This window comes from Brassica napus, chromosome C3 (assembly GCF_020379485.1).
Source record: "Brassica napus cultivar Da-Ae chromosome C3, Da-Ae, whole genome shotgun sequence".
Classification (NCBI taxonomy): domain Eukaryota; kingdom Viridiplantae; phylum Streptophyta; class Magnoliopsida; order Brassicales; family Brassicaceae; genus Brassica; species Brassica napus.
Window position 1 is genome coordinate 40147730 of NC_063446.1, and position 9478 is coordinate 40157207.

Consider the following 9478-nt stretch of genomic DNA (forward strand, 5'->3'; position numbering starts at 1 on the left):
AATTGATTTGATGTTTTTTTAGTGTTACACTTTGTTGAAAATATATGCATGTATGTAACACGTTCAATCCAAAAAAAAAAAAACTTCTTTTGGCGTCATATATTAGAGACTAACTTGAGAGACCACGAATTTAATATATAAATATTCATCGTTGTTTCATTAGTTATAAGGAAGAAACTCCGAAGTAATAAAATAACGTTTAGTTTTGAAAAAAAAATAAAAATAGCATTAAATCAAGTTTATGTTCCCAAACTAGTACTCAAGGTCAAAATAACACAAATAGCACTTAATGTTTTATCAAAAGCCACAAACTTAGGGTTTAGAGTTAAAGAGTGGGGTTTAGGATTTAGGGTTTAGGGTTTAGGGTTTAGTTTAGAGTTTAGAGTTTAGGGTTTAGATTTTAGGGTTTAGGTTTAGGGTTTAGGGTTTAGAGTTTAGGGTTTTAGGTTTTCGAGTTTTAGGGTTTAGGGTTTGGAGTTTGGGTTTAGGGTTTCGGGTTTAGAGTTGAGACCTGAGGTTTGGGGATAAGATTTCCAATTTTGAAAATAAAAAATTAAAATTTCAAATTATAAACTTTAAATGGTGGTGCTATTTTGGTCATTTTAATTTTGAGTGTTATTTTTGTGATATAAACTTAGAAAGATGTTATTTGGAGATTGCCCTTTAGTTTTGCTTATGCAGTGTTTCACCCGTGTTTATAATTTCTTATTAATGAATTTCGGCCGGAGATTTGGCCACCAGTGTGAGGTACTGGCTTGTCCTTGTCCACATTTATATATTTCTTTTGACCAACCACATCTATATATTACTATTACACTTATCTCCTTTTGGGTCAATGTGTGATTGTATTCTTGCGTCGACGTCGATGAATATACGTTTCAATATTATAGTTTGATACTTATTGTAGTTTCATTACCTGCTTCGGCTGTTCAAGCAGATACAAAGTTTTGATTAATCATTTTTTTTTCTATGAGATGTTTGAAGATAGAGTAATAGTATTGGTTGTTTCATAGAGATGATCGAGTACCTTTTTTCTTGTTGCTAAGAGCACGTGCAACGGAGGATGACTCCGAATCCGTCACACGAGTCCGTCGAAAAAATAGTAATATAATATGATTATTAATGCTAATAACATTAAGGATTGATCCGTGATTAGCATGTTGACGGACTCGATCCTTGGGGGACGTGGCGAAAGGTGAGTGAATGAGGCGAGATTGGGTTAGGAGGTGTTGAGAAAAATTAGGTCATTCGACCGAAGGAAAAAAAAAATTTCCTCTCGACGCTCTCGACTCTCGACGGCGATTTGGTAAACCCACCATCGCGATTGGTCTCCCTCGGATCCTGAAGGTAAATCGAAGGCTTGTCTGCTATTTTCATCGATCTAGAGTCTTTGCTTCTTCTTTTCCTCTCAATCTAGGTTCGGTTTTTTCGATTTGGGGTTTTTTTCGTTTCAAAATTAGGGTTTGAATACGATTTTGGTATAAAACGAAAGGGGGGGGTTTGGTTTAAATCGTTTCAATCGAAGGCTTGTCTGCTATTTTTCATCGATCTAGAGTCTCTGCTTCTTCTTTTCCTCTCAATCTAGGGTTCGTTTTTTTTTCGATTTTGGGATTTTTCGTTTCAAAATTAGGGTTTGAATACGATTTTGGTATAAAACGAAAGGGGGTTTTGGTTCAAATCGTTTCAATCGCTTTGTTCATTTTGTTTTCTTCTCGATTTTGGTTAGATAAAGGATTCATTGGAATTCAATTCGTTTCTTCTCGATTTTGTGTGTCTTTGTCGATATGTTGGTGTGTCTTTCTCTTTATGAAGATCGTTGCTAATCTGTGCTCCTTGTTTCTCTCTTATGGTCGAGGTTAACAAGAATGGGACAATATAGCTACAGCCAGCCGTCCTCATCATCCGCGGAGGTGGACGTAACCTCACTTCTCGAAGAAGAAGCTTAGTTGTACGCGGATGAAGCTCGGTTGTACGCGGAACGTGCAACGGCGGATGAGGCAGAGAGTAGCTTCGATATAGAGAAAGCGGTTCAGGAGGAGATGAGGGACTTTCAGACGCAGCTAAGGCGGCTTAATGAAGAAGGTACATAGAGAGAGCAGAAGTTGCTGCTGCTAGAGAAGAGTGTGCACGAGTTAGGAAAGGATTTAGCACGAGTTAAGCTAATGGTGTGCGTACTAGTGGTGATAGCTTTGCTATTCTTCGTTCTACGTGGTAAGTTTTAGAGTTCATTGGAATTAATATATAGATTAATCGATGGTTTTACAGCATTTGACTGCATTATCTTATGTTTTTGTAGGAGTTCTTTCAAAGGCTTCAAACGGGACTATTCTATCACCTCACGAGTGGCCAAATAAGTCAGGTACTATGGTTTTAATCACTTCACTTTGGATTTTCTCTTCAAAGAAATTCATATTGTTATAATCGTTTGAATGGTGTTTGGTGGTAGAATAAAAATTAGGACTGTAATAATAAATGCTACTGAATTACTTTATGTCTTCCCAACCCGTTTGATTTGATTGGTTTTAAATAGGCTAGTATGCTTCATATCATCACCTCTGTTTGCTAGTATAGTACTTAGGATTTGATTGTTGTTAAATGCTTGTAGTTTGCTTCCTATCTTCCTAACTGCTCAACTTTAATTGTATAATAAATAAACATGGCTTACTTAAGCCTCTGTGTAACTACTAGAGTAACACAGAATAAAAACTTGAGAGATGGATGGTTTCACAAACCTTCTGCATAGTCAAATACCTATAGACCTTGAATCACCCGAACCTTATTGGTTCGGGTCTGAAGTTCCTGCTGAGTCTCCTAGCCAAGTCCCTGCTGAGTCTCCTAGCCAAGTTCCTGCTGAGAGGAGGAATATTCTCCTAGAGAAGATAAGATCCTTATTGTTGCTTGGCTTAACACCAGTAAGGATCCTATCATTGGCAACGAGCAGAGAGTTGGGGCTTTCTGGAAGCGTATTGTAGAGTACTACAACGCAAGCCCTCTGCTCGTTGGTCAAACAGCGCGAGAGATTACTTCTTGCAAACAGAGGTGGAGTAGGATCAACGGGGAAGTATGCAAGTTTACTGGATGCTATGATGCAGCTTTGAGGGCGCAGAAAAGTGGGGAAAATGATGATGATCTGATGAAAGCTGCATTAGATATATTCTTCACCAAGTATGGTTACAAGTTCACACTTGATCACTGCTGGAGGGAGCTGAGGCATGACCAGAAATGGGCCTCGATTTATGTGGCTAAGGAAGGTGGAAAGGAAAAGCGGAGGTCCGTCTTGGAGGTTGATACAGAAGAAGCGGACGTGGGAGATCCAGAGGAGAGACCAATCGGGGTAAAGGCTGCGAAAGGTGGCAGTAAGAAGAAGAAGAAGAGTGGTAAAGAAGAAGAGTTGTCCAAGCTTCAAAACGTGTTAGAACTTAAGGAAAAACTTTCAAAAACAAACTCCTTGATCGCTTGCTGGCGAAGAAAGAGCCTTTATCTGATATCGAAACATCACTTAAACTGAAGCTAATGTCTGAAATGATATGATGTGAACTCTGTGTTGATTGAGGTTGCTTAGTAGTCCCTGTGTACTATGTTGTTTCATGTTGTTTTACAGCTAAGCTAACATGTTTTTAATATGTTGTTGCAGGTTAGGTGAAGTAGTCACGGGCGTCTAAGTGTTTTGGTCTTTAGCAAGATGAAGTAGTCACGGATACATTTGGAGTAGTGAGAGCATTTTGGATTGTAGCTCCAGCTCACAAGTGACGGAGTAGTTGTTTTCCACTTTTAGGTACTATAAGTACTCGACCATGTAATAGCTCTCTATGTTTCTCATTGTACTAAACATCAGAAAGCTTTGTAATATTTGTGAACCAAGATCTCCTTCTACTCTTGTAATAGCTCTCTACTCAGGTTTACTCTATGGTTCTGTAATCTCTTGTTTGTAAATGAGTATTAGCTTTTGTATACTCTTGTTTGTAATTGTAAGAGAGTATATAAGTATATAGTTAGCTTTTATTAATCTTGAGAACTTGTAATATAGTTATTTTAAGAAAATTTATTCACATCTATTCTTTCCATTTTACAACTAAAACTTGTAGTATGGTATGTAATAACTGAAACTTTCATGTACAGAAATATACTATGGTATGTAAAGCCAAAATATTTCATTAAAATTGTAAACTTGTAGTATGGTACGTAAAGTCAAAATAATTCATTAAATTACTTCTTAGTATACTTTTTGATCAAATGAAAATAATAATATTTTTTGACCATAGGAATATCTACTAATGCCATCATCATCATCATCTGATGATGTCGACGAAAGATTGGATGATATTATCGACCAAATCGTCGAAGATACATACAATGATATTGTGGAGCCCCAACCAAATAATCGACGGAGACGTGCTTATGTAGAACGATATCTTGAAGGAGGCCATAGCCGTTTATGGAATGACTACTTCAGCGAAGACGCGACATACTCGGCACAGTTCAGACGACGTTTTCGCATGAATAAGGATTTATTCATGCGTATTGTCTATGAACTCTCAGAGAACATTCCGTTCTTTCAACATAGACAAGATTCAACCGGGAGGTTTGGTCATACACCGCTTCAAAAATATACGGCAGCAATTCGTCAGCTTGTTTATGGTTCTGCAGCTGATGCGGTTGACGAGTATCTCCGAATGGTGAGAGCACTGCACTTTTGTGTTTACATAAGTTCACTGATGGAATCAGCTGGTTGTTTGGAGATGAGTATCTACGGAGACCCACACCGGCGGATCTTCGACGACTTCTCGATATTGGAGAGACACGCGGGTTTCCTGGGATGGTCGGGAGCATTGACTGTATGCATTGGGAGTGGAAAAATTGTCCGACCGCTTGGAAAGAACAATACACACGTGGATCAGGAAAACCGACAATTGTATTAGAGGCTGTAGCTTCACAAGATCTTTGGATATGACACGCTTTTTTTGGTCCTCCAGGTACCTTAAACGATCTCAATGTCCTCGATCGGTCTCCTGTTTTTGATGACATTTTAGAAGGTCGTGCCCCCAGGGTAAAGTACGTGGTCAATGGGCATCCGTATAAATTGGCGTACTACCTCACAGACGGGATATATCCAAAATGGTCAACATTTATCCAATCTATCACACTCCCCCAAACTCCTAAACAAGAGTTATTTGCTAAAGTTCAAGAAGCAATCCGTAAAGATGTGGAGCGGGCTTTTGGAGTTCTACAAGCCCGGTTTGCAATTGTGAAAAACCCGGCTCTTTCAATGAACAAGACAAAGATAGGGAAGATTATGAGAGCATGTATCATACTACACAATATGATAGTCGAAAATGAACGAGATGGATACATTCGTTACGATATTTCAGAATTTGCAGAAGGAGACGTCACAAGAAGTTCAGAGGTCGAAACCGAGAGGCCTACAAATCTGAATGTTTCCCAATCGGAATGATCTTCGTGATAGGCAAATACATGAACGATTGAAGGATGATTTAATCGAAAATATTTGGAACAAATTTGGTGAGGAAGATTAATAATTAGTGTATTTTAAGTTTTATCATTTTATCTTTTTTTAAAAAATTCTATGTATTGTAATATTTTAACTTCTAATAATTTAAAATAATTTTTCATTTTAAATTTTTTTTTTTCCTCTAAGGACTCTTAATCGGATATCACCATTGCACCGAGCTTCTTAATATAAATCCTTAACTATTTTAAAAAAAAAATAATAAAAAAAATGGTAAGGACTCCCCTTGGGGGACGACCATTGCATATGCTCTAAGCCTAATTTTTGTTGACACGATTCCTTTTAAAAGTAGTTTAAAAGTAGTTTTACAAGTACATTATGGTCTCTCAACAATACTGTATAATACTAGTATTTTAGTCAAGTTTAATTAAAGAATTTATCTTAAATATGTATATATGTCGATTGAAATATCCATCTAAGTTTAACATAGTATTAATATATTTATTGTAGTTTAATTTTCTAATTTATCTTAGAGAAGTTTTCATTAATGTTTTTAAGATATATCAGATTATGTTTTAATTATATTTATTTGTATTAGTTAATCACATTTACAACCACTAGGTACATGATTTTTTTTTTAAAGTAGCAAATACATGTTGCTGAAGAAAAATATGTAAATATATAATAAATGGATAATATAAAGAGTTTAGCAAAACAAGAATAATATAAAGATATGAAATACATTTTATTATGTTTTCTGGACTGATATGGTCGGAGCCACAACTTGTGTTCTGTTGCTTCTGTATTGTCATATCCTCTTTGACTCCCTATATAGGTTCGGTTCCTACCGAGATCACGAACAATACATCAAAAACAATAACTCCAATTACCAAAAGAAAAAACAAAGAATTCAAAAATGGAAATTCTCACTGCATTTCTCTCCATACTTCTCACCTTAGGGTTTATACTACTCTTCTCATGTTCAACAAAAGCCCTAAAACAACAAACCAAACCACCGTCGTATCCACTCATTGGCTCAATCCTCTCCTTCAACAAAAATCGCCACCGTCTTCTCCAGTGGTACACCGATCTCCTCCGTCTCTCTCCGTCTCAAACCATCACCATCGATCTCCTCCTCAACCGCCGCACCATCATCACGGCCAACCCCGAAAACGTTGAGCACATTCTCAAAACAAACTTTTGTAACTTCCCTAAAGGCAAACCTTTCACCGACCTCCTCGGAGATTTACTAGGCGGTGGTATCTTTAACTCTGACGGCGAGCTATGGAGCTCGCAGCGAAAACTCGCGAGCCACGAGTTTACAATGCGTTCCCTTAGGGAATTCACTTTCGAAATCCTCCGCGAAGAAGTCGAAACCCGCCTCATTCCGGTTCTTTACTCCGCGGCTGACTACTGCGGAGGAAGGACGGTGGATTTTCAGGAGATCTTGAAACGTTTTGCTTTCGATGTGGTTTGTAAAGTTTCTTTAGGTTGGGATCCGGATTGTTTGGATTTGACCCGACCTGTTCCAGATCTTGTCGAGGCTTTTGACGTAGCGGCTGCGATCAGCGCTCGCCGCGCGACGGAGCCAGTTAACGCCGTGTGGAAGCTGAAGCGTTTCTTCAACGTGGGGAGCGAAAGGAGGCTCAGAGAAGCGATCAGGACCGTGCACGTGTCCGTCTCTAAGATCATCCGTGCCAAGAAGAAGTGTCTCGATATCGGTGGTGACGTTTCAGACAAGCAAGACCTCTTGTCGAGGTTTCTTGCCGCCGGCCACGACGAGGAAGCCGTTAGAGATTCTGTTATCAGCTTTATCATGGCGGGGAGGGATACCACGTCGGCGGCCATGACGTGGCTTTTTTGGTTGTTGAGTGAAAACGATGACGTGGAGAAGAAGATACTTGAAGAAGTGAGAAACAAGGGATCTTTAGGTTTAGGGTGTGAGGATTTGAGAGAGATGAGTTACACGAAAGCTTGTCTCTGCGAAGCAATGAGGCTTTACCCACCTGTGGCGTGGGACTCAAAGCATGCAGCAAACGACGACGTTTTACCAGACGGGACACACGTCAAGGAGGGAGACAAAGTTACTTATTTCCCTTACGGTATGGGAAGGATGGAAAAAGTGTGGGGTCAAGATTGGGACCAGTTTAAACCGACCCGCTGGTTTGATGAAGAACCAAATTACGGTACAAAACCGGTTTTGAAAAGTGTGAGCTCGTTCAAGTTTCCTGTCTTCCAAGCCGGACCAAGGGTTTGTATAGGGAAAGAAATGGCGTTCATGCAGATGAAATACGTGGTTGGTTTGGTTTTGAGTCGGTTTGAGATCATACCGCTTTGCAAGAACCCTCCGGTATTTGTTCCTCTGTTAACGGCTCACATGGCTGGTGGGTTAAAGGTGAAGATAAAGAGGAGAAAACATTAATTAGTGATATCCCTATTTAATTAATCAAGTCATGTCCTTATATAAATATCTAAACGAATATGTAAAATGTGTGGTTAATACATTAAAAATCAAATCAGTATATGAATGTGTGATTCACAGTTTCACACAGGTTGCTTGTGAATAGAAAAAAATAGATAAATCAACATTGTCGTCTTGGTGTAGTGGATGCAATATAGTAATCAGTTTGATTGACGTATGTGTATTTTTATGTTAAATAATTTGTGGAAGCATGTGAATGTATTTCTAAATTAAAATAGTAAAAGAATGGCGCTGAAACACATCACAGTACAATTGTTTATCAAATAGAAAAGAGACAACACACATCACTGGACTGTCATCTTTATGCTGCAAGTGTCGAGTGGGAGATATAAAAAATCATTATCCTCAGTCCTCCCATCTAATCGTATATTATAAACAACAGTAATGCGATACTGCAACAAACGAGATACGAAACGATTTGGATTGGTAGTCCAAAATGCCAAAACAAAAGAAACAAATGTTATAAATCAATGTGGAAGTACATAACCGGTCCGGTCCATAACTGATCCAGTCAATAACCGGTCCGGTCAATAATCGGCCCATACTAGAGAGAGAGCCGGGGCTCTAGAGAGAAAGAGCCGATGGCTGAGGAGAGAGAGAAACCCTATTTTACTTTTCCTTATGTGTTTATGATTTGTACTATTTCCTTTTCTACTCTTTTTTTTTCTCTCATGTAATTCTCATATATAAGGACACCTTATGTTATGATTAATAATAAGAACTTACAGATTATAATCCTTAAGTTTACAACACGTTATCAGCACGATAGATTCTAAATCCCTAAGCTAAACAATCCGCCTAAAACCCTAACCCTAATCGGCGATAATCCTTACCGGCGAACCATCCTAATCCCGATCGCGAAACTTTACATCCTGATCCTTGTTCGCGACTTGATCCCGTGATAAGCAACTTCCCAACTCTAGCTTGGACAGCTCACATCAGACCCTAGCGCAGACGATCCAGCTCGCGGCAACAAACACGTTCGCAACCCGATCTCAGCAAGCTCCCGTTCGCGACAACATCAGCTCGCGACTCGATCAGCACAAGGACAGCTCGCGTTCCGATCCTGATCAGTTACAGTTCGCGGTTCTTCTCTCCTCGGTGGTCCATTCAACCCTACTTAAGGTTAAGGTAATTCGAAACCTTAAAGAGAACCCATAATCGAATTTGATTGTTTGATAAAGAATTGAAACCATAAAACTATAAACCCTAATCGTATATGTGTTGAAATCAAAACCATAGGGTAATAGATCAAAACCCCAATGAGTAAATCGAAGCTCATAATCATAAGTTCGATACCCCAAATTCCTTTATCCTTAGCCGCATACATGCATAATGCATAATATGCAAGAAATCGATCAAAACCCTAATATCCTAAAACATGATCGATTTTGAACAAACCCTAAACTAATCGATTGATTGTTGGATTGCTTGAACCGATTATATGTTTTAATTGATTGAATATAATTACATAGGAATCGTTTGCTAAGATTTTTTAATCTCATAATTGAATTTGGTTGTTTTGAAAT

At 38.6% G+C, this 9478-nt stretch overlaps 3 protein-coding genes across 3 annotated transcripts; all 3 read left to right on the top strand.

The window, feature by feature from the left end:
* Positions 1-2714: 2714 nt before the first annotated feature.
* LOC125583074 (glutathione S-transferase T3-like) lies at positions 2715-3662 on the top strand. The gene is made up of 3 exons (XM_048749626.1): positions 2715-2843; positions 2942-3411; positions 3635-3662. The coding sequence occupies exons 1-3, from the start codon at positions 2715-2717 to the stop codon at positions 3660-3662; spliced, it is 627 nt and encodes a 208-aa protein (XP_048605583.1).
* A 612-nt stretch (positions 3663-4274) lies between these two features.
* LOC125583075 lies at positions 4275-5484 on the top strand. Its single transcript, XM_048749627.1, has 3 exons — positions 4275-4806; positions 5031-5235; positions 5379-5484. The coding sequence occupies exons 1-3, from the start codon at positions 4275-4277 to the stop codon at positions 5482-5484; spliced, it is 843 nt and encodes a 280-aa protein (XP_048605584.1).
* Positions 5485-5916: 432 nt separating this feature from the next.
* LOC111208658 (cytochrome P450 94B1-like) lies at positions 5917-7989 on the top strand. The gene has a single exon (XM_022707939.2). The coding sequence runs from the start codon at positions 6384-6386 to the stop codon at positions 7887-7889; it is 1506 nt and encodes a 501-aa protein (XP_022563660.2). The 5' UTR covers positions 5917-6383; the 3' UTR covers positions 7890-7989.
* Positions 7990-9478: the final 1489 nt, after the last annotated feature.